General features: G+C 45.2%; 1 protein-coding gene across 2 annotated transcripts in view; it reads right to left on the bottom strand.

Moving 5' to 3' along the window:
* atm (ATM serine/threonine kinase) overlaps nucleotides 1-26,554 on the bottom strand; it is a 31,255-nt gene extending 4,701 nt beyond the window's left edge. Inside the window, exons 1-55 of one of the 2 annotated variants that reach the window (XM_017420133.3) lie at nucleotides 26,407-26,554; nucleotides 25,314-25,397; nucleotides 25,110-25,222; nucleotides 24,730-24,875; nucleotides 24,477-24,641; nucleotides 23,513-23,678; nucleotides 23,151-23,389; nucleotides 22,874-23,043; nucleotides 22,570-22,748; nucleotides 21,925-22,296; nucleotides 21,636-21,839; nucleotides 20,135-20,236; nucleotides 19,790-20,027; nucleotides 19,583-19,714; nucleotides 19,342-19,467; nucleotides 19,129-19,218; nucleotides 17,736-17,922; nucleotides 17,444-17,646; nucleotides 17,278-17,357; nucleotides 16,988-17,143; nucleotides 16,265-16,340; nucleotides 15,949-16,091; nucleotides 14,970-15,087; nucleotides 14,717-14,887; nucleotides 14,329-14,504; nucleotides 13,960-14,203; nucleotides 13,127-13,242; nucleotides 12,925-13,051; nucleotides 12,617-12,816; nucleotides 12,370-12,544; nucleotides 10,994-11,152; nucleotides 10,723-10,855; nucleotides 10,534-10,629; nucleotides 9,209-9,380; nucleotides 8,989-9,130; nucleotides 8,712-8,888; nucleotides 8,405-8,582; nucleotides 8,222-8,327; nucleotides 7,542-7,700; nucleotides 7,313-7,421; nucleotides 6,588-6,676; nucleotides 6,411-6,513; nucleotides 6,094-6,242; nucleotides 5,883-5,987; nucleotides 5,688-5,807; nucleotides 5,372-5,606; nucleotides 5,105-5,266; nucleotides 4,856-4,975; nucleotides 3,840-4,054; nucleotides 3,538-3,745; nucleotides 3,332-3,454; nucleotides 3,060-3,200; nucleotides 1,582-1,720; nucleotides 1,280-1,362; nucleotides 961-1,101 (exon numbers count right to left, since the gene is read on the bottom strand). In XM_017420133.3, the coding sequence (XP_017275622.1) occupies nucleotides 961-1,101; nucleotides 1,280-1,362; nucleotides 1,582-1,720; nucleotides 3,060-3,200; nucleotides 3,332-3,454; nucleotides 3,538-3,745; nucleotides 3,840-4,054; nucleotides 4,856-4,975; nucleotides 5,105-5,266; nucleotides 5,372-5,606; nucleotides 5,688-5,807; nucleotides 5,883-5,987; nucleotides 6,094-6,242; nucleotides 6,411-6,513; nucleotides 6,588-6,676; nucleotides 7,313-7,421; nucleotides 7,542-7,700; nucleotides 8,222-8,327; nucleotides 8,405-8,582; nucleotides 8,712-8,888; nucleotides 8,989-9,130; nucleotides 9,209-9,380; nucleotides 10,534-10,629; nucleotides 10,723-10,855; nucleotides 10,994-11,152; nucleotides 12,370-12,544; nucleotides 12,617-12,816; nucleotides 12,925-13,051; nucleotides 13,127-13,242; nucleotides 13,960-14,203; nucleotides 14,329-14,504; nucleotides 14,717-14,887; nucleotides 14,970-15,087; nucleotides 15,949-16,091; nucleotides 16,265-16,340; nucleotides 16,988-17,143; nucleotides 17,278-17,357; nucleotides 17,444-17,646; nucleotides 17,736-17,922; nucleotides 19,129-19,218; nucleotides 19,342-19,467; nucleotides 19,583-19,714; nucleotides 19,790-20,027; nucleotides 20,135-20,236; nucleotides 21,636-21,839; nucleotides 21,925-22,296; nucleotides 22,570-22,748; nucleotides 22,874-23,043; nucleotides 23,151-23,389; nucleotides 23,513-23,678; nucleotides 24,477-24,641; nucleotides 24,730-24,875; nucleotides 25,110-25,222; nucleotides 25,314-25,385 (8,250 nt within the window). In that variant the 5' untranslated portion in view covers nucleotides 25,386-25,397; nucleotides 26,407-26,554. The remainder of the gene's footprint in view (nucleotides 1-960; nucleotides 1,102-1,279; nucleotides 1,363-1,581; nucleotides 1,721-3,059; nucleotides 3,201-3,331; nucleotides 3,455-3,537; nucleotides 3,746-3,839; nucleotides 4,055-4,855; nucleotides 4,976-5,104; nucleotides 5,267-5,371; nucleotides 5,607-5,687; nucleotides 5,808-5,882; nucleotides 5,988-6,093; nucleotides 6,243-6,410; nucleotides 6,514-6,587; nucleotides 6,677-7,312; nucleotides 7,422-7,541; nucleotides 7,701-8,221; nucleotides 8,328-8,404; nucleotides 8,583-8,711; nucleotides 8,889-8,988; nucleotides 9,131-9,208; nucleotides 9,381-10,533; nucleotides 10,630-10,722; nucleotides 10,856-10,993; nucleotides 11,153-12,369; nucleotides 12,545-12,616; nucleotides 12,817-12,924; nucleotides 13,052-13,126; nucleotides 13,243-13,959; nucleotides 14,204-14,328; nucleotides 14,505-14,716; nucleotides 14,888-14,969; nucleotides 15,088-15,948; nucleotides 16,092-16,264; nucleotides 16,341-16,987; nucleotides 17,144-17,277; nucleotides 17,358-17,443; nucleotides 17,647-17,735; nucleotides 17,923-19,128; nucleotides 19,219-19,341; nucleotides 19,468-19,582; nucleotides 19,715-19,789; nucleotides 20,028-20,134; nucleotides 20,237-21,635; nucleotides 21,840-21,924; nucleotides 22,297-22,569; nucleotides 22,749-22,873; nucleotides 23,044-23,150; nucleotides 23,390-23,512; nucleotides 23,679-24,476; nucleotides 24,642-24,729; nucleotides 24,876-25,109; nucleotides 25,223-25,313; nucleotides 25,398-26,406) is intronic. The other variant, XM_017420134.3, reaches the window with a different exon arrangement.
* Between the last annotated feature and the right edge of the window lie 293 nt (nucleotides 26,555-26,847).

The following is a 26,847-nucleotide window of genomic DNA, read 5'->3' as shown; positions in this document are numbered from 1 at the left end:
GTTAGTGTTATCATTTACGCCCTCGTTTCTTTGAACTAAACACTTCAGTCGTTTAAAAGTTTAAGAACCAGTGGGTTAGATTGTTGCTTCCTGAGGTCAGGGTCAAGCAAAAATCCATCTGCAAAAATCTGATCTACTTCAAAATGATCACCTGTGGTGTATGTGTCCCTAATTGTCACCACTGCAGCAGACGATGCCACATCTCTCAGGTTTTTGTTGTTCCTTAAAAGACACTGTTCATCTGCTGTGAGTAGCTTTTTAGACCTGACACTTCTTCTTTTGCCTCCATAATGAGATACGCCACGTTTTCCAATACCACTTTGTAAAAAAACAACTTATTAAGGCAAATCTTTCATTTTATTTCGGCAAAACGGTTTTCGTTTTCATATTGTTTTGTAAATGTAATTAAAGAAATTGGAAGGAGTTGTGTTTTGTGACAGGCTGCAGCTCTCCTCCTACTGCTTTTTATTTATTTATGTAAACTTTGATGTTCATTTTAAGGTTAATTGCAAAAAAAAAACCCAAAAGGACAAATAAAAAAAAAAAAAAGAGTCAGAAAAGTTGTCTCTGTTGACTCTGGTAATCATTAACCTTGAAGTGACTTTTATGTTTCTGCAAACACAAACACACTTTCACACACTTGTGCACACACACACACGCCCTCACCTGCTGTTTCATAATGAATGTCTTCATTATGAAGGCGTAAAAGCGTGTTTGTCCTGCTATCAAACCAGGATTAATTATTATCAGCGGGGAAACCAGACGGAAAATAACTGAAGCATCAAGTGAGCAGCTTCTCGTCAGAGCTGGTGAGACTTTAATCTCACTGACGCACTCAGCTTCGTGGTCAGAGAAGTCTGTCTAGTTAAGAACACACACTTATGTGTGTATTTGTACTCTAATGTACTTATCAAGTACAACGAAATACTCCGAACATTTCATGACACCATCGAGGCTCACTTTGACCAGCTGCCTCCTGTTCGTTCCGTCAGAGCCGACACAGTCGATGATCTTGGGCAGGTTCACGCCTCCGACGAGGCGATAGTGGGGCAGGAAGGATCTGACGGTCACCAGGTTGTCGTAGCAACCGGAGGGATCCACCTGGCAACGACGTGACAGATCGAATAAATACAAGAACAAGACTTATGCTGGAGAAATTAAAGAAAACCGGAAAAAATGGACAATTTCTGCAAAAGCGCAGCCTGGACGCTGAGTGTTAAATCACTTTGGTGAAAACAGAAGAAAAAGACAGTTTTTAAAATGTAAAGTACAACAGCACCTTAATCTCCATGGTAGGGATGACAACCTCACTGAGGTCTTTGATTTGCATGATGGGCTGATCACCAGGGATGGGAATGGCCTCTAAAATGTAAGACAGGAACAGGACAAGAAAGCTTTCAACCTCCTTGACAAAAAAATAAGCATGTCAACGATAAGCCAAAAACAAAACACACAGAGTTAAAAAGTTAATATTTAGAATAAAGCCATTTCTTTAAAGCACAAACCAAAACAGAACTCTCTGAACTCTCGAAGCCACTTGAAGTTTGTATTCGAGCACGTCATCGTGCTCAGACTACTCACTCTTCTCTGTCTTGTGCCTGCTGGCGTCCATGTAAGCCAGAGTGATGTAGGCGTCACACAGTCGCTCGATGCCTCGGACCATCCCGCCTCGTTTCTTACGGACCACACCGATGATCTTGCGAGCCACGTTGGAGCGCTCCTGCGGGAGTAAAACGGAGCTGATGATTCAACGGGACGAACAGAGATGTACTAACTGTGTTCAGTTTGTTTTACTGCTTCAAAAACCACTAAAGCTAACACAGAATAAAGCAGCTCCTTTATTCCACAGCACAGCGATAAAGTCCCCAAGACATATTACAGGTGTGGTGATGAAGACGCTTTTAAGTCAGTAAATATTAAAACTACGAATGCACCAATCACAGTCTTCTTGGCCGATTCCAACTTCCAATAATTGTAAAGCTCTGACCTGCTGGTTTCAATTTTTGGTCAATTCAGAATTTTCTCCAACTACTATAATTAACAGCATGCATTTTTTTAATCGTTGACTGGATATTTCTTTTTCCCACACCTCTCGCCTATTGACCACTGAAGACAGGCACTAGGTCTCCGTGACCCTGAATGAAAAAATGGGTGAAGAAAGTTGATGGATTTTTATTTTTCCACCAAAAGACCAAGTTTTTCTCTCTATCAATGGAAATGTACAAATAATATCCGGATTATTGAACTAGGTAGGTAGGTAGGTACATTTATTTATATAGCACTTTTCAGCACAAGGCGACTCAAAGTGCTTTGCACTTTGAGATATTTTAGGTATTTGCACAAATCAAGTAATCTCATATCTGTACAGTCTGGCACCGAACTCTATCCTCCTAGATGACGATGCTCGCTGCAACAGAGCGAGGTTTATAAGAGACTACCTCCAGAATCTGGTAATGAAGATGGACAGGCCTGCCTGCAGCCCTGAGCTCAACTCTACTGAACACCTGTGGGATCAGCCTGGGAGTGCTGTTCGTTCCAGAGTGACCAAAACCACCACACAGGCTGACTTATGACAAACGGTGGTTAAAGAATGAGATGCAGTCCCACAGTGGTGTGTGACCAAGCTGGTGAGCAGCACGAGGAGGAGCTGCCAGGCTGTTGTGGCTGTGTATGGTTCTTCCACATGCTACTGAGGCTCCCGTTTGCTAAATAAATAAATAGTTAAATTGCCAATATGTCTTGTTTCTTCAGACTTCAGTCATCCAATCCAATAAAAGTATAATAAGAGTCATTAGCAGAGTAAACTGTTTGACACTGGCTGAGAAGATTTGGTAATTTTCTCATGGACGCAACTCACAAACTCTACTCTGCTGCTCAACCCAGAAGTGCATTTTTCTTACAAATGTGGCACCATTTCAGGGGAAATAAACATGCTTTCCAACGGTATGAGATTTACTGCCAAGAAGCATTCTTACAACAAAGAAGTATTTAACCAAATGCAAATTTCCTTACTTTATGTACAAAATATGTGTTGATATTGTTTAAAAAAAAGGTCTCACTATGTCCAACTGTGTCGCCTGCCGTGGAGAATTCTTAGAGACTCGCGCCTTGCAAAAGACCTCGTCTTTGTTGGCGTTCACCAGGGCGAAGATGATGAAGAGTGTGTGGTGAGGATGATCTGAAGACGCTCTACAAATCAGCTACAAGGAGAGAAAATTATCAATGCCGCACAAAACAAGTTTCAGATCATGAAGAAAAAAATCAGCTATGTGATTTTGTCATCCATCAAACCATTAAGGAGTACAAAATAAGACATGAACTGCTACATTACATCATTTAGGACATCATGGAAGCCGGTGTCATCAGAGATGCCGGCCGCCTTGGTTCCCATGCGAGCGGCCAGCTGATACATGAGTGGCAGGAACTTGTAGGAGGGGATCTGCTTCACTCCCTTCTGTGAAACAAAACGAGCACAAGTGACCCTCTGCTTTAGCGGGTGGCCTTCCTCACCGGCTCGAAGCGAGTCGCTTCACCAACCTTCATCGTGTCATTCACCGCTTTGATGTCAGCGTTCTCCAGCCAGAGCGATGCCAGCCGAAACACCCAGATGTTGTGCTCCTCGCCCTGCTCCAAACACTGGATGTAGTTCTCCACCGCCTTGCAGAGGAAGCGCTGTCTGTCCGCCCGCAGGTTCGACAAGGCCTTTTCATCCAGCTCCAGCTCTCTTTGCACTTTAACTGTGTATCTGTGAAGGCAAAAGGTCTCTTATAAGCAACTAAAACCAAGAAACAAGGCTTTTGCTCACGTGAAAATTAGCAAAACTAAAGGAGGACAACAACCTGTTGGTCACTTTGCTCTCCTTAATCAAGTACACCTCCTCCTTGGCCTTCTCCAGCAACGCCTGCTTGTTCTCAAACTCAGAGGAGTTCATGTACTTGTGGATGCTCTGGTACTGAGCATCGGAGAATCGAGCCAGAGACAGGAAGGCCTCGGTCCGCTGGCTCTGAAGCCTGGAGTCCTGGTCCCACGAGTTCCCCTCGATCACCTCCACTGCCTGAGAGAAAAGCATGGAGGTGGGTGCTACTGATCTGAAGGGTTATGGGCTTCTCTTAGACGATAAATAATAAGCAGCAGCAAAAAAACAACAGCCTCTTGGTCCACTGGATGCTCAAACCCATACAATAAAAAACCCTCATCAAAATGTGCAGCTTGATTGAGAAGAGCACACTATGACTTTTGACAGAAATGCATCAAAAGGTGCAGACTGAACGATAACAATGGGATTTGAGTAAAACAATTAAAAAAAAACAGCCCTGTTTGGAGCTCTAAAGCTCACCCACTTCACAGTAGAGACATCATTCAAAGCTTAAACGGGTCAAAGATAGTTGGATTTTACACGACTGAGCTGGCGTTTTGATATCTTTCCGATTTTTTACACTATTGCAGTTTAAGTTTTATGATTTTTCTGGGGAATTCAACCTTGAGTGCGATGTTGCACACCCCACCCGTTGAGTTGTCAAAACATTCCAAACTTTTTGCAAACTCTTCCTATTTCCACATCTTTTATACTTCTTATACAGTTCATACATCTAAAAGGAGACATTTTCTCATCTTAGGTTTTTACAAAAGTAAGCCCCAAATTATTATTGGCTTTGTAAAATAAAGTCAATGTTAGACTTTCAGGCAGCAGCTGTGTTGGCGTCAGCTCTTACTTCATAAAGAGTTGATTTACACCATCCTATACCAGAAGCACCACAGATCTAGTAGAAACTTGTAATTTATCTAAGGAGACGTTTGAAAGGAGACATTTGTGAAGCTGGTCCGTGTTCTCAGCATAATGTCGACTTGCTCCTACCCGTTCCAGGTACTTTTCCAGTATAACTCCAGGACTTTCCAGGCAGGTCTCAGCCAGCCAGTTCCCACACAGCCTGAGGGACTCGGTGTAGAGTGGTGCCAGAACAGGATTAAAATCCACCTGGGAAACACACAGCCGGAGAAAACTATTTGTTTTATAAATTTACTGAGAAAAGTTTTAATACACCAGGAAAGGTTAAATCTGTGGGCTTTTGTTTTCCGTCATTTGATTTCAGTTCGTGTGTTTGACCTTTTCCTCCAGACTGTGTATTATCTGTCTTAGCAGCCCCAGAGCCAGACCCTGTTCTCCCTTTGCCCAGAACACCTGGGCCTCCTCCAGCTGCCATGACGGCACCGGGCAGGTCCCTCCACCGCTGTGCTGCTTCATCTGATAAACTGCACGCTCTGCAAGCTGGACAGCGGGTGTAAAACCATCAATATTTTGCAGGAAGCGTTACAAATATATTCACTAAGAAGATGAAACCTGGCCTTAAACCTGACCACACGTAGGCGCTACCTGTGTGTTTCCAGCCTTGCGAGCCAAACGGCAGAGCTCCGTGAGGTGGTCTGTGAGCGCCGAGCTGACGTCCTGGTTGCTCTCAGAGTTCCCTAGCTTGGATAACAGGGTGTGTTGGGTCACAGAGCGCAAAGCTAGAATGGGCTCCACCACAGCGAAATCACTGTCCACGAGCAGCTGGGAGTGCTGCCGCCACTGGCTGCAAACCTCCCTCAGAGCCACATCTGAGAAAGGCCTGATGTGAGAGGACACAAGTCGTTAACACCAATAAAATCCCCCCCTGATGCGTTGCTGTTTTACTAACATATGAACGGACCTAGAGAAGAGCGGCTTTACACTCTCCAGCTCCCTGATGCTCTGCAGGTTCCTGAGGGCCGGATCCAGAGAGGACACAGCCTCTAGACTGTCTCTGCAGAGCTCCTCCACCTCAGCACCCCTGAAGAAATGCACATCATGGTGTTAACGTCATCCTACTTTAGGCTGGACATGACATTTTACGTGCCCAACAGACCTGGCTTGTTTCAGAATGTGATCAAATGTAAAAAACTCTTTGTCCCTCAGCGCCTGAAGGGCGCAAAATATCGACTCGTGGAAGCCAGGGCTGGACGTATCGCTCCTTACACAGCAGAATGTGTGTGGAGAGAAAAACAAAACATTACTGAGTAAAGAACAATATCAAACATAGCAGGAGTTTCAGTGTGGCTGCATGCCCGCTCCCTCACCTCTCTGACAGCTCACAGTCCCACTGGGTGTTCCTCCAGGCCGCCTGGAAGCGCAGCTCTCTCAGCTCGGCTCCCCACTCCACCCCCTCGCTCTCCAGACCCCGCAGGTAGGTGGCAAGGATGCTGCTCAGACCAAAGTTCTGCAGAGCCTGATGGCACATTGGTGAGGAAAGGACATTCAGACAGAGCAGATATTAGTTACTAAAAAATACTTTTTCTTTATTTATGAGGAGTCTCATCCTGATATATGGCTAAAAGAAACTAGGAAACAAGCCTCATCCCTGGTAATTTCTGGTTTGAAGCTTTAATCACCTTACCTCCACAATTCCAACCAGTCGAGTGACCTCGGGCAGAGCAGAGTGAAGGTCATACGAGGTCAGGGCTTTCGCCCACAGAGCCTCATGCTCGTATGTTCGAATCCTGCCCAACAAAAACAAAACTTCAGATGCTGTTCACAAACCGCAGAGAAGACATGTCATTTGCAAAGATCTAACCTCGTCAGCGGACTGGTCATGGTCTCTCCTCCGCAGCCGTACAGACTGTCAGGCTCTCCGATGCTGCGGTACACCTCAATTAGCAGCTCCTATAAGCAGGACGAGAGGAGGACAAGTGAGTGGAAATTATTTCCTAAATACAGCAGAATGATTATGTTAATGTGAATTACAACACAAAGAATGCTTCATTTTGATGCGCCTCATTAGTAAAATCGGTCAAACTTTAAACATTTAGGATGCAAAAATAAAGTAAGTAATTTTCTTGTGGATTTTTAAAATATATATTTACACAAACATGCCTGCCCTCTTTTTGCGAAGGCAACAGTGCAGCAGATTGCTTCTCTTCCTTTATATCTTCTCTTGAGACGCAATTATTATCAGTTTTCAGGAGATGGCAAGTACTCTACGTTAACTTAGAATCAGATGCTTCCTGCCCTGGAAGTTATGTACGTAAACTTAGGCTGATTTTCCTTCAAATGCAAGAGTAAAACTGCATTTTGAGCAAACTGTGTCAGTGTATAGAGACGCTGTTTGGTTGGCAGTGCAGTTTGAGGCACACATCTCCCTTTGTAGAGACTTTGATCATTAAAAGGACACGCAAAACCTGTTTTACTCCTGACTAAAGCCTGCAAAAAACAAGCACTCATTTAGTGAATCAGAGTTTTTTGCTGGTTTAAGTTCCAACCAAATTTAAAACAAATATACAGCAGACATGCAGACCACACCTGCAGATTGATGTTTGTGTCTTCCATACTCTTCTCAGTTAGACTGGAGATGGTGAAGTTCTGGCTGTTCTCCTCAAAATTGATCTTGCGTGTCGCTCTGGACTTGGTTCTGCACATTTGTTTAATAAAATTATTTTTTAAAAAAAGAAAATGAAACAAAGAAATAGATCGTAATTTTAAAATTACACATATGAAATAGCGAAGGAAATAAAAACCTCCTTGCGCGTACCTGCGACTTTCCTCCAGGTTGGCTTTGATCTTGTCGACGTAGATCTCTGTGTAGAGCAGAGCGGTGAAGTGGGCCGAGCAGGACTGAGCAGCTCGGGCCACCTCCAGGTAGTTCAGATCCAGCCAAAAGTTGGAGTCACACACCGTGCCACAGGAGCTACTGCAAGAAAGAAAGTCGTTTCAAACACACTAAACCCACACGTGTACTAGTTTACTCAAAAAAGTAAAGATGATAACAGAAAACAGACATTTGACTTGACCACTTCACATCTGAAGACACTTTGACACTCATGCGAGTTACTTCAAAGTGATGGCGCTGATGCAAAAGAATGATATAAATCCAGCAGTACAAAGGGAACTGTTTTAGGAGGCGCTAAAGCATCTTGAAGGTCTTGTTCGTGTGTGATAAAAATATCCCTTGGTTGCAGCTTGAAAGCAGTTTTTACAGCGATGTGGTCTCTGTACCACAATGTAGTGGTGAAGAAGGAGCAGAGCCACAAGTTAAAGCATCTACTTTACTGCCGAGGGGATTATAAATAGATTATTAAAAAATCTGACTTCCTAAAATGATCTCAAGAACTCCCACATGGCTCTTCATGACCCACAGTAGGGTCCTGACCCCAACTTTGGAAACCAGTGATCTAAGGAACAGATGAACAGACATTTATTTACATCACAGACCTATCAGCTTCCAGTGGTCTCTGGTGGTGTCTCAGGTAGTCAATAACAGCAAGCATGGTGCGCAGAGAGGTCTTGTCATACAAGCCTTGGCTGGCAGTGTTGGACTCTGCAGGAAAGATTAAATATCAGTGAAGGAGGACACTGATAAGATTGTGTTTTGTCTTGCTTCTTGTTTGAACGTACCAGAGTCGGAGTTGAGTGGTGTGGTGGATCGACTGGCCGCCTGAGCACTTCTGGAGCAAAAAGTGAAAAAGTCCCGGATGTGGGAGGAGAGCAGCTCCCTCCATGAACCGCTGGGGTCCTCCAGAAGGATGGAGTGAATGATGAGCGGCAGCAGCCTCTGACAGCAGTCCACCGTCACCTGGAGACAGGTGGAGGAGATGAGGACAGCTTGGGACTAAAAGTTATGAGTGAAATCAAACCTCAGCAGCACGAGTGCGCTGTTATGAACGGCTGAAAGTCCTGAGGGTGATTTGAAGCGGAAACTCACCAGACACAGAGGTCGGGACAGCAGCAGCGCCTCGCTCCTGACCCCGCCGCTGTCCAGGAGGGCTGTGCACAAAGCTTTCAGCCAGGCTTGGTGCCCACCTGATTGGGGAATCCAAAACTCCTGGCTTTCCAGCTTCTTTTTGGCCTCTAAACTCTCCTCAGCACTCACTGCAGCCACCTGGTTGATGATAACACAGATACACACGTTCCAACTCCATGACACACTATTAAAAAAAGCAAAAGAAACACGTCTGTTTGACATAAAAGCCCTAACCCACCTTGTTCTTGGCTGTTCTGAAGAGATTGAGATAAACCAGCAGGGGCTCTCTGCTGTCTTTGTGCTGGTTCCAGAAGTCGACTCCAGACTGAGTGGCCAGGATGTTCTTCATGCACTGAGCTGCTGCCCGCCTCACCTCAATACTGACAAGACAAAAAACAACAATCTAAACCCACGGCACTTCCTGTAAAGCAAACCTCCAGTCACAGAGCTGCCCGTACCGCTGCTGTGTGAGCGCGTCGTTCATGCAGTTCAGGATGATGTACACGCGCTGCGACTCCGTGCAGGCCAAAAAAGATGCTGCTTTTTCATAGAGGAGATCTCTGCCGTGGAGGAGGGCGATGGTGGAGAAGTCAACTGGGCCCAGTTCTCCCAGACAGCTGCCTGACGCCTCTGCAGAGGAAAAAAAAACAAAAAAAGTTGGGGTTTAATGAATCTAAATTACTGTCTACACAAAAAGCTAGCTAAAACCAGCAGTGTGTGAAAAAAACTAAGTCAGCCCCATAATTCAACAGCTTTTAGAACCACATAGTTGTGGAGGACTTTTGGCCCACTCTGCTTTACACAAGTCTCTTAAGGTCCTGCCACAGAATTACATACAGGTTGTGGTCTGGACTTTGACTGCTTCATTGCTTTTAAATTAGATTATTTTTCTAGATTTGCTGCTGTGTTTTGAAATCATGACCTAATTTGGTCCAGGCTTCAGCTGTCGGACTGAGGGCCTCACATTTGACTCCACAACCCTTTGGTCTACAGAGGAGCTCATGGCTGACTTGGTGACTGCAAGGAGCCCAGGTCCTCTGGCTGCAAAACCAACCCAAATCATCAGCCGTCCATCCCTGCACTTTACGGCTAGTTAGTATGAAAGGTTTGTGCTGATACGCTGTGTTTGGTTTCACCAAACATGCATTATGGGTAAACATCTTTACTCTCATCTGTCCAAAGATCGTTGTTCCAGACGTCTTGAGGTTCCTTCAGAAGCAACTTTGCAGACCTAAGCTGTCATGTTCTTTTTAGAGAGAAGAGGTTTTGTCCTGCAATCCTTTCAAACAAACTATACACGTTCAGTCTTTTTTCTGACTGTACTGCAATAAACTTTAACCTTTAACCTGATAACTGAGGCCTGTGGAGTCTGAGATTGCACAGTCTGACCTTGGGGTGAACGTCCTGGCATGTCTAACCCAGGGAAGATTGGCAGCTGTCTTAAATGTTTCCTTCTTGTAAAGATTCTTTGTTTCTGTAGAATAATGATCTCTAAATAGTTTAGAAATGACCTTTTAAACTTTCCCAGATCGATGGGCAGCAATAGTCGTTTTTCTAAGGTCACTGCTGATGTCTTTCCGCCTTGGCATTGTGTTAACACACACCTGTATGCTCCACAGCAGCAAACAGCCAAAATGCCTTCTTTTATGGAGATCATCTCACTGTACAGTTCTTAGATTTTAATCATTTGAGAACCTAAAGACCAGACAACTTTTATGATGTAAAATCCTAAAACTGAAAGGAGGTCGTTTTATTTGACGAGTGTAATAAACAGATTTTGCACCTAAAATGTCATCTCCCCCGGGGTGACTGGCAGCTAGTTTGCAGAGCTGCAGCAGACTCAGGACCAGCTTCACCAGCACACTGTCAGTAGGATTAGCTACGGAGGGCAAAAACAGACCAAAGGTCATTAAAAAGATGATTATATACAAAAGGTTTTTATTTGTGTAAAAAGTGTTTTTTGGCATCCCACTGTGGCATTCTCTGAGCAGCTCCCGGATCTGTCCTTTGTTGTGATGCAGCTGTCTGGTCAGCTCCTTTAAGCCTTCGAGTCTGGTCAGAGGTAAGGAGTCGCAGGAAGACGCCGACAGGAAGTGAGTTATCTCCTGTAAGAGAAAAACAAAACGAAGGTGTGATTAAAATTGATGGGATTTTACTAGCAGGATTTTTATCAAACTGGCAATAAACCTAGAGAATAAAGAAAAGCGAGGGCTTTTCTGTTTGCCTGTGTGTCGTTGTGTTACCCGTCTCAGCTCGAAGCTGCCGCTGCTGTATTTGAGTTTGTGCTGCACCGAGCGCAGCTCTCTGAATTCAGGAATGTCAGGAAAAGGCTCCAACCTGCTGATGGCTCCTTTCAGCTTCTGCTGATTCTCGATTATAAGAAACTGCAGCAGACTCAGCACCTGGAGGCAAAAAGAATTCAAAGATTTTTTTTTTTTTTTTTTTTTTGCTGAAAAGAACCAAAAAGTTTCAACTTTTGTACAACCACATATCAAACAATCTGTGCACAAAACCTCAAACTGTATACTTCTGACATTAAAGCATACAGAAGCCAAAACAAGCATGGCTTCTAACTGCAGCTGCTGATGTTGCTGATATGTACAGTAATATACAAATGTTTTCAAACCACACATACATTTTTATACTTTCCTTCCAAGAAGACCTTTTTGTAATCTTTTAAAGTGAGCCTCACCAACAATTGCATTTGTATTTATGACTACTGTTTGTATCTCTAATACTGCAAAAATTATGACACAATAAATCATTTTTACATTTCATTTGAATTCTTAAAATCATCCTCCAGACCACCCAGTTAGTGTTCACGACCCACAGTGGGCCCCCGAGCCCAACTTTGGGAACCACTGATCTTATGTTAATCAAGTTTTCAGCTAATAGCTCTTTGAGAATCACCATGCTGGTGCTAAAATGCCATTTTATGAGTCAAACTGTTTTGTATTAGGTATATATATATATAAAGCAAGGACGCAGATGCATATTCCTTACTTTTTGTGCTTAGATTTGAAAATAGGGAACAAATTGTGTCTTTGTGACAGGCTGCTGGTTACTAAAGATTCAGTTTAAATCTTATTTGCTCAGGTGTCTGTTCTGCGTCGACACAAGTCTGCCTCATCTCTTGAGTTCAGGAGTGTTTTTATCCCTGAATGATTTATAGGTCAAAGTTGAGTTGTTAAGCAAGCAAACAAGAAAAACACACCATTCCACAGAAAATGGTCAGGTGCTGGACTGAAAATGAGTGAAAAAGGGACAAAAATCCAAATAAAAACGCTGAAAAAACCTTTAGAAAGCCTGAAGTAATACTGGTCAGAACCACTTAAAAACTTGCAAAAACAATCTGTTTGCTTAAAAGCAACAAATAAAGTATTGAGCAATGACTCAGAAATCTGCGCAGTGATGTATTTCTGTTTTGTTGCATTCATCTAAACTTTTAGGAGATGACACCAATTACAAATACGATTAATACTAGTTATAACCCGAATACTACAAATAATTCATTTATACCTGAGGAGTACTTTGAGAGAGAGAAAACATGTATTGTTAGGTTTTATAATTTCTCGGTGCAATAAAATAACAGAACGCTGAATAAACGACTTTCACTCACCTGTTGGGAGACGGAGGACCGACTGGTCACCTGAGTGGTGAGAGTTCCCACGATGACCTGCAGGTGGCAGTCGAGAGCGTCGTCGCAGAACTGCAGCGCCGCCTGACACACGGAGGTGAGCAGGTCGCAGCACAGAGAGAGGCTTCGGTTGGAAACCTCGTCACGCCGAGGCGACCTGCGAGCGGAGCACAAAGCTGTTGGGGTTTTAAAGCGAAGCGGTCGTTTTCCCGGGAATCCGTCCGCCTACCTGCCGTTGACATGGTGAATGAGGGTGTAAATGATGTCTCTGAGGACGAAGGCCCAGGCTCCTCCCAGACCATCCTTCACCTCCCTGAGCAGCAGGCTGACAAACAGATGGTACATGAGGAGGATGCGGTGACGCTCGTAGCTGTTCGACGTCTCTGCTGCCTTTTCGCACACAGCAAGCAGGATCCTCTGGATGGAAATCTGAAGTCCAGAAACAAGAAAAACAAAGGTTTCACAGAAGCAAAGAATTAAAAACAAAATAAACACAAAAAAACAAAGGTGAAGCTGTGAGTAAACGAGTGACTGTACCGGGGTTTTTGACAAAATGGCTACCAGTGACTTGGGGTTGGCGCTGTGACACTTGCTAAGGTAATCCATAGTAGCTTTGATGACGTGCGAGCTGAAGTATGGTGGATTAGGTGCAGGATCCAACTCTCTGCAAGATATCAAACGGTTATCAATATAACAATAAGGGAGCAGCGGGAGATTAGCATCTTTTTAAAACCAGTACCCAATAAAGTGCTTCAGGTCTCCTCGGTCTCCCTCGGCTCTGCCACCTTCGTACAGAGTCATCAGCAGCTCCACCACGATGTCTGCCATGTTACTGTGGATCAGGCTGTCGATTTGCTGTAAAGAGAACATTTCCAAACGTCAGGAGCCGTTTCCGTTGAGTCTTCACGCCAGTATGATGTTCTGACGGGGAGAACAAAGCCGGAAACTGAACCAGTTCCTTCAGACGTCACTGTCCAGTTCTGTTAGAAACATAAACGTGCTTCTCTTTGTGGACACAAGTCCAGGAGCTGCAGCTCAATAATTACAGGCAGATTTACATATATACACACATTGTATGGTCATTATTTTTAAGGGAAGAAAAGTGTGAGGAATTTCCCAGAAGGAATTTGTGGTCCCTGAATGAGAAATTATTCAAATATAAGTAACAGTAATAATAATTTCCATCAATCTTTCTCTGCTTATTTGTGGTTGGGTTGAAGAGGCAACAGGCTCAGGAGGACTAAAGATGTTGGAACTCCTTGGATGAGCTCTGAACCAGTGTCAGGCTGGTTCAGAGATCAAAATTGTTGCAATTGTGCTGTTAGTCACATAGTCTTTCATTGGGGGGATCCAGCAGCCCCTCATGGACAAAATTTACATCCCACAGGCCTGATAGCCTGTAACAACTGAGCTGACTGGAAACCATATTTTCAGACTTTGTTACAAAGTCTTAGAGAAATAAAAACATTTTGATCAGCCTTTTAGGATGGGGTACACATCCATTTTGTCCCCTAAGTCCATACGCTCCACAAAAAGAGCTTTAAGTCAGAGCGTACTGGAGGCTGCCTTTACCTGTTTCCCCAAACAGCTGGTGTCTTTCAGGAGGTCGTACACTCTGTGGGCCTTCTCCCTCTGCTGCGCAACCTGTGAATCCTGACCAGGCAAAGCGAAGTACGGCAGGATGTTGACCATGATCTTGGGGAAACAGTCGGCCAGTAGGAGCCTCCAGTCCTTCTCAAGGTATTGGCCAATGGACTTCACCTGCTCAAAGTCGTCCAGGAAGACCAGGTGGGGGATCAGAACCTGGTAGGAGGAGCTAAAAGGACGCAGCGCAAGAAAATTTATTTATTTTTTTTTTTTTTTCACGTTTGCACTTTCATGCAAGTATGAGAAATTCATTGTGTAGTTAGACTAATTTCAACCTTGGATTTATTTTCTCACTTATAGAAATCTTTGATTGTGTCGTGGTCCAGCAGGCTGTAGGGGAACGATCCAAGCGTGTAGCGGTCGTCCGATTGTCTCTGGGCAAGCCACTCGGCCACCAAGTAGTACAGGTGAGAGCTGACAAACGTTTTTACGCTCTTGTAGCCCAACACATCGGAGACACTGCACAACATCTGCAACGAAAAGAAGCACAACAGTCCTCGGCTGAGTATTGTTTTATCAGGAAAGGGACCGCTCGATGGTTTTTCTTGAGGTCCAACATTGAAACTTAACCAAAACACCAAAGCTCACTAAAACATAAGTTACGCAGAGTCAGTTTTAATTCTCCTGCCATTTAGAAGTAAATATTTCCCTCAGATTTCCGCGACCCTTGGAGACTTGTTACCTTTTTGATGAGCTCTTCATCAATGTCGTTCTCTTTGTAGGACTGGAAGAGAGCAAACAGGCACTGTTTTTCACAGACCGGGCTGCAGCACAGCACGACGGACAAACTCTTTAGCAGGGCGGCATTTCGGTTGAACACTTCGTCCTGCCGGTCCTCCGAAGAGCTGCTTTTCTGTGTGCAATCACACACAAAAAAAGGGAACATGAGGGAAGTGGAAACGATAAATAAAACATGGTGATCCTGATGATTTTACCAGGAGCCTCATCCCCTCCTGAGCCTTCAGGTAAATGTTCTCAAAAGCTGCCTGTTGGAGTTTTAGTGGCAGCATCTTTCTCTTATCGGGCTGCTTCGGTCCCATCTCAAGAAACAACCTGGATACGGAGGAGAAAGAAGGGCAAAAATCAGGCAAAGAAAAAAATTCATATCTAAAACAAAACAAAGTAAAAAATGACTTTTTCTGCAAAAACAGTGCGAATGTTGAGTGCTGAAAGAAAGTTCTTTGAAGAATAAATGAACTAAATTGCTCAAATTAAAATAAGCAGAACAGAAAGCATAACGAGCAAAACAATAGCTCAAAACTAAACTCAGCAAAGTCCTAGCTTTAAAAAAAAAACAGCAGCAAAAAGCTAAAACAAAAAAACGTAAAATGAGAAAAACATTAGCTACAAGCTAAATGTAGCAACACCTTAACTAAAGGCTAAAATTAGAAAGGCTGTGGCGGAAAACTAAAAGGAGCATAAGAAGACAAAAATGGAGCAAGTTTGGTGAAACAGATTTCAGGAAAAAACTCTTCAGAAAGGTTTTGTGGTTTGGCCACCATAAGGGGAGTAAAGATGAGACATTAAGTCCAAAGACTTCTGTCACTGTACTACTGGTGTGGCACGGCAGCGGTAGAATCATGGTCTGGGACTGTTTGTTGACGGTGGAAAAAGGGTGGATTAGAAAAAGTGAAAAAAATTATTACCAACAACGGACTAGATCAGGGTTCTTCTGCAGAACCGCAACCCTTCAGTTATAGCGTGGACTCCACGAGGTGTTCACGCTAGAAAACTGGAATAATAACCTAAAACCTGCAAACTAAGAGGTTTTTAAAGTGTTTCTCACTTTATTTAGGATGTAAATTATGCAACCATTCTTCTGGTTTATAGTAAAGTAGTAGTAGATTTAGAAACCAAAATAGCTTTTTAAGACAAAAAGTCAGAATAAGACAGTCAGCAGGAAGTTGAACCTGCCTCTCCACTGACACGGCCACCAGCATGCGGACTTGGTGGTGGGCGTCCGCCAGGTGAGACGGAAGAACAGAAGACACGGGATGATCCTCCTGTGTCTCAGCCCCTCTGAGACTCAGCATCGCCCAGTCACAGCGTGGGTCAGCCTAGGAGGAAATGCCAAAGAGAGCAAAGCAAGAAAAATAGACAAAGAGGGTATCATTTTTTTTTTAGCAATTTAGAGATTATACACTAAATTATTTAGCCAAGTAAATCAAGAAGTTTTAAAGACAAATGAGTATGTAATATTGAACTAATAGCAGCGTCCGTGAGTGTTTACCTCCAGAAAAGCAACCAAACACTGCACTAAAGCAGCTCGCACAGCTGCCACACATTTCCCTGTTTGGATCAGGAAGCTGAAAAAAACAAAAGTAATAAAATTGGAATAAAATGTTGTGTTTGAAAGCAGAGTAAATAACAATTCATGCTTTCTGCTCCAAATACTATAGCTATCTATAAATAGCTTTTTTAAGTTTTAAATCAGTGGTCCCCATCATCATCATTTGGTACCGGGCCGCAGAGAAAGAATAATTAACTCACAGTATTTCCGTTTTTTTATTTTCGGAGTCTGAACGACATTTATTTTGAAAACTGACCGGATTCTCTCCATTACATCCGTCTATGACTCACTCTTGATGCGTGTGAAAAATGCTTATCTAGGTCACGTGATAGTTTACCGCTAAAAACAAACCCACAAAATGAGTAAATGAGTAAAAAAACAAACGTCTCTGGAAGACGGGACCGTCTAGTTACTGAGAAACAGACACAGGGCTCCCACTGATTCGGCTTTATGGTGTGTTGTATTTTTTTTATTTTGTTGTATTTATCCGCCACACCTTTAAAGGCCGGTCCGTGAAAATATTGTCTGATAATGAACCGGTCCGTGGAGCTAAAAAGGTTGAGGACAGCTGTTTTAGATGATTTAATTGTCCCGTGGAGACTATGACGCGTGTATTTTTTGAAAAAGATGAATTTGTGGCTCGAAAAAAAAGATGTTTCCAACCAGAAGCCGGACACGACTTGAAGAAGAGACCCCTGAACGTGTTTCATCTCTTCCTGCTTGTGATCAGTCTTCCCCAGACTCTTTATGGAGGGTAACAGACTGAGCAGAACAGCCAAACAGATTTCCTGGTCCTGACGATACAAAGAACACAAGTCCCTGCGAACAAAGCAACAAATACAAATAAAAAGACATAAAATAAATGTTTCGTTGGATTGTCAGAAACATGAACATGGCTTCCATCTGGTTTGACGACACTGCTCTGGACGCGTGTGGTAGAAATGTTTTCTTACGCCAGAGGACGGAGCAGCGCGTCGAACTCCTCCGGAGACAGCGAGTCTTCGGCGGAAAGCTTCTTCAGCAGGACCAGATACTGCAAGACAGCCTGGTGTTAGAGTCCTGCAGCTGGTGCCCCGTCGTCGCCCGCGACCTTTAACCTCCACGCCGGCTGCTACTCACCATGTTGAGGTGCAGGGCTTTGCCGAAGTCCAAGCCCTGCTCAGGCTCCAGCATGAGCAGCAGCCTGCGCCGCACCTCCTGGGGCTTAAAAAGCAGAGCGTGGGCGGGCTGAGCAGAACCGCACTCGCACAGGAACTCCAGGACCGCGAGGAGAGCCAAGTCCTGCTGGGCCAGGTAATCCTCCGCGAGCAGGCTCTTCGCACCTGTCGGAGCGCAGAGCGAAGATCTGTTTCGTAAAGTGTCAGCGGAAACGAATCGGGAACACGGGTGCGTCTCCGTTCGTTCGTTTTACCTGGCCCACAGGAGGAATCCGTGGTGTCTCCCTTCTGCCTGTGGGTCCCGTTGGCGCTGCTGCAGGGCTCCTCCTCATCGAACAGGTCGAGGTCGTTCCCGGTTTGCTGGGTTCTGGTCTCTCCCCAGTCGTCGTCGGCGTGCTCGTCATCATCCACAGCACTGACTCTCCTGGACACGCTGCTTGACTACATGAACAAGGAAGACAAATTCAGCTGGCTGGATCCCTGTTCCTGAAATATAGTGGCGTTCTATGAAAAGGTGCAAATGGTTGAAGGGATAGTCTGGTCTTTTATGAGGCGATGTTCTGTCAAATAGTTATTAGTAGTTAGCACCTTATGAGCCGTGACATTTGTCATTAAACATAGAGTATGGAGAAACAGTCATAAGTCTTCATCCAGGCTTGGCTAATGGTTGGCCAAAAAAAGGCCCGTTTTTATTATTTTTTGGCCGTTAAAACAGTTCTTTTTCCAAACTGACCTACTGGTGTGAAAAAACGCTACATTAGCTGATATTAGACCTCTATACTTTTGCATGACACAGTTTATCTAATATGTCTAAGTTAAATCAACAGAACAATGTCCATGTCACTACGGAAAGTGTCTGTGATGAGCGTAGACCGTTATACGCTGATGTGCCGAGGCTGTGAATGTATCAGCCTGCCTAATATCTATCCATCCATCTATCCATCCATCCATCCATCCATCTCTGCTCTTCCGGGGTCAGGTCGCGGGGGCAGCAGCCTAAGCAGGGAGACCCAGACTTCCCTCTCCCCAGCCACTTGGTCCAGCTCCTCCGGGGGAATCCCAAGGCGTTCCCAGGCCAGCCGAGAAACATAGTCCCTCCAGCGTGTCCTGGGTCTTCCTCTGGGCCTCCTCCCAGTGCCTGCCTATTAAGTTCACCCAGCTCCCAGCAAATGCACGGTCTACGCTCCGCACGTGTACGTTTGGACAGTAACACGAACGTTGTTCAGTTGGGGAAACAACAACAAGACTGAACAAACAGGAGGTTTAGTATTAGCGAATGCTGCGTTTTTCAACACCTGCATATCGTTTTTGAGAAAGAGTTGTTTAATAAGCCTGAAAAACTGCCCTCGTTAAGCTAGCCATTAGCCTAGCCTGGATGAAGACTTTAGCCCTTTTCTCCATACTCCATGCTCTATGACTGACGTCACGGCAGATGAGGAGCTAACAGTTTGACAGAACGACCAGGCTCTCCCTTCAGGAAGGCAGAAATACATTTTAGCCCTGTATGGACTACAAGTTAGCTTGCTTATAGAGTAAGAATCAAACTATCCAAATTAAAGCTACAACAGGTAAGAACCCCACTTCAAAAGATCCGAACCATCCCTTTAATGTCAGTGTGCCACAGCCGTCTGAACTCCAGCTACTTACCAGCAGTTTGCAGATTTCTGCCAGCTCACTGAGGAGGCTGCCTGGAAGGGTCATTATAAACAGAGCAGAGGAGGTGGACCACACACGATCCTGTAGGAGAAAGGATCAAACATTTAATCTTAGGAATCTGTTGAACTTGTCAGAAGTTGATTTTTCTTTAAATTTGACTAAAAATAAGCATTGAAAATAATTAACATGAATTTTTTTTTTTACCTCCGGTTTTCTGCTGGCGGACTGTGTGCAGAGCTTCATGACTGATCTCAGCGTGGACATGGCGCCCTCCTCCGCCATTTTCACTTTAACGCTGGACACAAACCCACTCAGGTCCTGGGCCACGGCCTGGAAACAAAGAGCACCCTCGTACTTTGCCGCTGACACACAACCTTTACGGTGATTTAATACAAACAAGCCTAATACTGGAGAGCGGGGAGTTTGGGCGAGTCTGAAAGGCGACCTTTGCTTTGGCGAAGAGCGGCGAGCGGCAGGCCTCCTCCTCGCTCAGGAACCCGGTGGAGACGTAGCCCGCCAGAACACCCGTCAGCTGGCTGCAGCAGCGCACCAGACACTCGGGAGGGCTGGACTGAGACTGCAGATGGGTGGATGGGAGGTAAGTGTCAGGCTGTGAGGTTTAACGCGCACCGACACATGAGCTCCTACTCACGTCAGGGGAGTAGCAGTTGAGCAGGCCGTCGGCCACGGAGAGCAGGTGCCGCTCCAGCTTGTTTCTGAGAGCCGGAACAGCAGCGAACTGACTGTCAGCTGACGACGTCTTCACCGACTCGCCGTCAGCTCCCCCGATCTCTGAGGGCAGCGTGTTGAAGATAAACTGCTGGTACAGGCTCTCGATCGCATCCAGGCTGTCTTTGGCGTTCGATGACACTTGCTCTTGAAAGAGGGCGCTTCGAACAGAGAAGTCATAGAAAAACAGGATTATTTTGAGTGGCTTAATAGTCACAATGATCCCAAGATAAAACATGCAATCTACTTCAGCCTTTTTTCTTTTTACCTTTCTGCGTCTTCAGAGCCCAGCAGAAACTTCAGGCCAACTCTCGTGTCTTTGAGGGTCAGCGAGACCAAGATGTTTGCAATTAGATTGTGAGAAAAATCTCTGCAAATAACAACAAAAAAATCTTCAGTTCAAAGAGAAAAGGAAGGATTAAAGGTCTAGCCTATAGTTTTAAACTAAGATCGTCTTATGAAGAGAAGGGCTGTAGTTTTAGCTGTTTTGGTGACGTTATGCACAATCTCATATGATATAGTGAAATTTCACAAGATTTGTTAGCATAAATGAGTCTTGGCTACTAACGGACCAAAGTTTAACTCAAATTCTGCTAAACTGATTGAGGTAAAGCCATTTTTGTGTTGGCTAAATTTGGACATCTTGAATGTGGGTGACTCCAAAGGTAAATCAGCTGTAGACATGCATCCAGTGATCACCTTCTGAGAGTTTTATTAAAATCCCTCCAGTGGTTCAAGAGATAGTTTGCTAACAGACAAACAGGGCTGACTCTAACAGTAGATGCTAAAGTTTTAAGCAAAGATCTGATGCTATGAGCAGAACTTGGAGTGTGTGTTGTAAATGACTCTTAGTGAAAACCACACCAAGCTTTAGCTCCATGTGTGTAAAACTGACTGAATTGCAACCAATTCTGTGTTTTCTAAGGTCATTTGGCTGTGGCAGCCATCTTAAATCTGGTTGGATCCGAAAGTAAATCAGCTGTAGATGTACATCCAGTGATTATTTCCTAAAGGTTTCATTAAATTGCATCCAATGGTTCATGGGATATTTCGCTAACAGAGAGAAAGAGTCGACTCCAAATAGGTAATGGCAAAATTTTAAAAGATCTTGTGCAATCTGTTCGCACTCAGAACATGTGTTGGGGATCAGTTTTATCAACTACCACAGGAAATATTGGGTTGATATCTGTAAAACTGAGTTATAACCACTTGTGATTTTTTTTAAGGTCAGCTGGCTGTGGCAGCCATCTTGGACCGTGTTGACCCATCCAGCGATTACTTTCAGCAAGTTTCCTTAAAAATCGTCCAGTAGTGCATGAAATATTTTGGTAACAGACAGACACATGAACTCAGAAACAGGCACAAACATTATTCTGCCTTCACCTTTCAGCAGCAGGCGATACCGTACGTGTCAACTAGAGCAGGGGTGTCAAACTCCAGGCCTCGAGGGCCGCTGTCCTGGAGGTTTTAGGTTTTTCTGCTCCAACACAACTGATTCAAATGGCTTAATTAGCTCCTCGCCAAATCACCAAGTCCTCCAGGAGCATGGCAACAAGTCATCCATTTAAACCAGATGTTTTAAAGCAAGAACACGTCTAAAACATGCAGGACAGCGGCCCCCGAGGAATGGAGTTTTACACCTGTGAACTAGAGCTAGAATGTTGTTAAAATGTAACAGCAGTATGTCAGCTCACATCTCGAAATGAGGAAACGCCCCATTGGGAGAAAGCTGTATACTGTCAGGGTGAAACAGGAAACACAAAGCCAACCTGCAGATGATGGGGTGAGGTCTGCAGCTGTCCTCCATCTCCTCATTCTGGTCGCCCATCAGCAGCCAGGCTATGAGGGTCTCCTTCAGGTTGGATGGGACACAGCCCTCGGCGCTCCCAGCCTGGTCCCAGTCTGAGCTCGACGTGAGCCGTTTTGGGATTGGACACCTCAGCACAGCCTGGGCTAAACAGAGAGCGCCACTCCTACGGGAAAAGAGAAAACAAAGAGATTTATGATAGGGGGGTAGGTCAACGTTCTGAATTTTAATGGAGGCTAACTGGGACTCACTGGGACGGTTTGCACGCAGACGCGCAGAAGAGCTTCCAGAACTCCCTATCCACGTCGATCAGCCCACCGCGAACAACGGAGGCCAGCAGGTCCAGGCTGAGCGACTCGGTCTGCGGCGAGCTGACCCTGCGCACCGCGAGGGCCCAGATCCGAACCCAGAGCCGGCCCAGCTCGGCCCCGTGGACCCGTGCTCTCTGTGGGCAGTGGGCCTGGCAGCGGGCCACCTCCCTGAGGCAGCGCAGCACGTACAGCCCGCTCTCCCCGCGGCGCTGCTCCGCCAGCAGCTGATGCAGCACCGACAGCAGCGGGACGAGCTCCCGGCCGGGAATCATGAGCGGGTACTTGGAGGCGAGCACCGCGGTGATCTGCAGCCTGGAAGAAGGAAAATACGAGTTAGGGGGGGCAATAACTACAACCCCAATTCTGAAAAAGAAAACTTTTAATTTAAAATAACCGTTTTTTGTTTTTTTTTAAATCTTAGTTTAAACATTTGACATGTTTGCTATGTTCCAGTGTGAATAAAATATGGGTTTATGAGATCTGAGTTCAGTTTTTTTTATTTATATTTCAGAATTGGGACTGTATGTCAAGTTGTTATGTCCACTTTTAACGTTTGCATCAATTACTTCACACAGGTTTCCATACCATGGTATGACGTCGAAGTCGCTTTGCTGAGGCTGCAGGTGGTCTCGGAGCAAGTCCCATCCCATTTCAATGCGCCGCCGCTTGCTGGCTGCTCCGTGAGTGGGGCTGGCCATCTGCGTGGCCCTGAGTGTCGCCTGGGTGACCTCCAAACTGTGGCTCCCGCTGACGTCGCTGAACAGCTACAGGTAGAAGACACAAATGCACTGAAAGCATAAACCATCTGTCCTGAGTGACCGCGACCAGGAGCTAAAGTGTGATTGTTCGTGCGCGCGCGCGAAGCTGAGTGGAGTCACAGCTTCCTAACCTGGTGACAGATGTCAGCCATGAGCTCAATGAGATTGTCTTTGACAGCTATGTGTCTGGTTCCTGTGACGTACTTCCCCCTGCTGCCTATCTGACTGATCTCTTGGACCAGAGCGTCGTACAGGTTGTACAGCAGACTCCGCCACCTGCTCCAGTCCTCAGCATGAGCACCTACAATACGAGAGAGGACCCGAAAACGTATCAGCAACGTATCGACGTTTCTTAAACCAAGCATCAGCAAAAAAAAAAAGAAAAAAAGAGCAGAGCCTTTACTCAACCCGTATCTTGTGTCTTCGCCCCTTTGGGGTGGTGGACACAGAGCTGCAGGCTGAAGAACTCCACGATCTCCTCTTTGAGCGGCGCGCTCGGCCTCATATCGGCCCACACGTACAGCAAAGGGGACAGCAGCTCCTCCCCCAGGCGGCAGACTCTCCTCCGACAGTTCATGGCGGCGGCTCTCGAGAAGATGTTCAGCGCTGAGACAAGCGGCTCCAGGACAGTCAAGTGTTTCTCCTGCCTGGGTTGCACACGGCGAAACAAAGGGCGTTAAGGTTTACCTCGAGGCCACTCCGCTGGTCACGGCTGGTCACGGAGCACGAACGCCAGACACACGGGTCATCGGGCGAAAGGACTTTCTCACCTGGCATTGAGCAGAGTTTTGGAGAAGAAGCTGAACAAAGTGTCGCTGAATCCGTCTGTCTGCGTGCAGCAGCCCATCACAACGGCGTGGAGGACTCTGCTCAGCAAACCACGGTTGATGGGTTTGGATGCAGAGTTGAACAGGCCGCAGCACAAGTCCAAAAGACCTTCGGATCGAAGGGGAAGAACAAATCACCCTCTTTTACTGTTTGCCGCGTAAAAACATGGAGCCGAAGTGATGGCAAACCTGTCGCCTGCACTACGACAGCAGGTTCAACAACTGCGGGGTCATTGAGATTTTAGGATTGTGTGTTTATTGAGGCATGGTAAGTTTGTAGTCTGTCACATGCAGCTCTGGCTGTTCTAACAGCTTTTTGCACTAAATACAGATTGGGAAAAACCCGGCTGGTTAATGCAACCTGTCACACGATCCGTCTGGATACAAATAGGAATTTAGAGACATTATTTGACGCAACACAGCGAGGATTGCACTCAGTGTGCTCATACTGCGTGATGCACGAGGAAACAGCAAGAAAATCACGAGTAGTTCAGCGACGATTTCAATGAAGATATGTATTTAGAGTAGGTCGAAATTTAAGCTTTGGAATGACCGTTCTCTGTTTAAAAACTATATAATCATTCCTTCCTGCTGAGATATTTCTAATGTGGATCAGTCAACAGTTCAGAGGTTCTTTGAGCTTTCAGATGAGAGAATAAATGATATCACTGTTCATTCAACAATATATACTCTTTTTTTTTTCCAGCTCCTGGGATATGTGATCGGGAAGAACTTGTCTGTTAAGTCAAAACCTAAGCTGTTTGGAGGGGATTTTGGTTTTCGGCACAAGTTGACCCTGCATGAATTGAACCAACTTCAAAAAGAGTGGAGTGTGTGGAAGACGCCCACCCTGCCCCGTAGTACAGGCACCCAGAGTAAGCGTTCAATCGTATTTAGACCCACTGACTCTGCCACTGCTGCGGAGCGATGTCACACCAGTACTTGCGGACAGAGAGGACGTCCTTCAAAAGGAGGCTGCTGTAGTGTTCCCCGAACGCTGAGCAGCAGTACGGACTCCGCAGCACCTCCACCACGTGTTTCAGCAGCTCGCTGCATTTTAGACGAGGCCCACCTGCAGGACGAGACAAGAGGAGAGGGGCGCTGAGACTGGAGTCCTGGTCAGAGCGGGTGCGTGGATCCGCCGAGGACCGTGCCCTCACGTTTGTTTGCGCAGCGGATAAAGTATTTGACCAAGCTGCACATTTCGGCCATCTTCTTCTGCCGCGTGGTCAGCGTGCTGGCAGTGACGTTGGATTTACTCGACTGCACGCTCTCAGTCTCCTTCTGGACGTAACGCTGCAAGAACCTGATGTGGGGAAAGAAGATTGTGGAAAATAATTTTTTTTAAAAAGCTGTAATTTTACATCGTGGAAAAAACAAATGAACTTGAAACTGCACAGATGAACGGAAACAAGGAAGGAAAGGAAATGAAAATAGCCCTAAAGGTCTGCAGGAAATTCTACAGAACTAAGGCATTATCTAACAAACACACATTTTTAATTAGCTTTTATGAAAAAGCAAACACTTAGAGGTGGGTTACCTGAAGACAGCATCCCATGTGAGTTGCTTGGGGTTTTTAGTCCCTGAGTTATGATCCAATTCCTGCAGGACCTCCTTGGATCGAATGAGCCGTCTGAAGCGTTCGGCTTCTTTCTGGTGACACAGAGTGAGGGAAAGGTTACAAGAGAGACGGTTATTCATCTGACAGCGTGGCAGAATGGAGATCATTTCCACGCTTGCTTACCTTCCTCTCTGTAGCCTTGTCATGTTCCAGCCCTCTGCAGCAGACCAGGAGATCATGAAGAGCCAGACTCATCGTGCTTCACACCTGCAGAAACAGCATCTTTGGGAAAATGGACTCCGCTCAGCAGATCAGACCACACCCTGGTCATGTAAATTCCGAGTCTGTTTCAAAGGCGGCCTGTCGCCACGCAAAACTCTGAGGGGCAGAATTCTCAGGAGCCCGTGTGTCCTTAGAAACAGATTAATGTGTGCCCTGCAAACAGTCTAAGGATGATAACATGTATCGCTTGTATTATAAAAAGTCATCATCTGTGAACCTCCTCACCCAGGACTGTATGCAATTTTCTGCATAAAGACAACTTTAAGGCCTGCTGAATAGGAAGAACCAAAAAGGTTGGCGCTAACGTAGCACACAGACTCTATACACAAAATATTAAGAGTTAAGTCTATCAGAACGGCCCCAGGGGTGTGTGGATGAGCAGGAGGCAGGATGCAGCGGGTGGAGGCAGCTGGGTGTCCCACAGCAGATCAGTTCTCACACCCTCTCAGACACCAGAGCTGCCCCCTTTTTTGGTCTTCACCCCCTAATCTGATAAACATAAGTTGTTTGAACAATGCGAATGTGATGTTCATTTTCGTTTTAAATCCTAAACCATGAACATAAACACCTTCATTTGAGTCTGCGTGAACTGCTTGTGTTAAAGCGTGCATCTGAACAACCCTTCTCTGGTAAAAAGCCCTAACATGACTGGAAAAGGTTTAATTGAAAATGAGTGAAAAGAAGAAATGTTGACCAAGATCCCTGTAAAAGGTTACAAGTAAGTTTGTCTGTTTGAAAGCAAAGAATAAAGAAATTTCAGTCCTAGTCATTACAGATGATACCATTCATTTAGATAAAAACTTAATATCTATGATAAACTTTCTTCTCCGGGTTAATGATTGCAAATGACAAGGTTCATCATCTAAGAAAAAGGAAAAAGGAAATCACAGTGCAGCCAGGCCATCATGCAGACGGACATCTTTAGCAGCAGGACTTTCGAAACGAGCTTTAAACTTGATTCATCCATTCAAACCCTCAGAGTCCGTCCACTGACCTCAGACCGGATTGACTTTAGTCCTGAAGGTGTCACGGGCGAAGGAAGCAGACGTCAGCTAAAGTGTTACTATCCCGATCATAATAACAACTTTGCCATCTCGACGTGCACCAACATCCACGGTCACGCACACGCAAGGCACGCAGGCCATTCCCGCCCCAGCGTCGGTGGGGAAACAGAAATATTGCTTCCTAGCACCGACAAATGTGGAGTGAGTCCTTTCACTCTCCTGTCAACGTCAAAACAATATTTCTGTTTGTTTTAAGGCTAATTTGGTGCTTGGTTTAGTTATAATATAATATTAACGTTTATTATATTTTTTAAAATGTACGTTTTGTGGCATTTCGTTGAGATATTTCAGATAAAATGTTTCAGTTTGGACTACAATTACCATAAGTCAAAGTAGCCGATGAGTTCAGTACTTCCGGGTTATAGGTACTT

Source organism: Kryptolebias marmoratus, linkage group LG2 (assembly GCF_001649575.2).
Source record: "Kryptolebias marmoratus isolate JLee-2015 linkage group LG2, ASM164957v2, whole genome shotgun sequence".
In the NCBI taxonomy this organism is placed as follows: domain Eukaryota; kingdom Metazoa; phylum Chordata; class Actinopteri; order Cyprinodontiformes; family Rivulidae; genus Kryptolebias; species Kryptolebias marmoratus.
The sequence above is the reverse complement of the archived record's forward strand: the minus strand, read 5'-3'. Positions and strand labels throughout refer to the sequence as shown.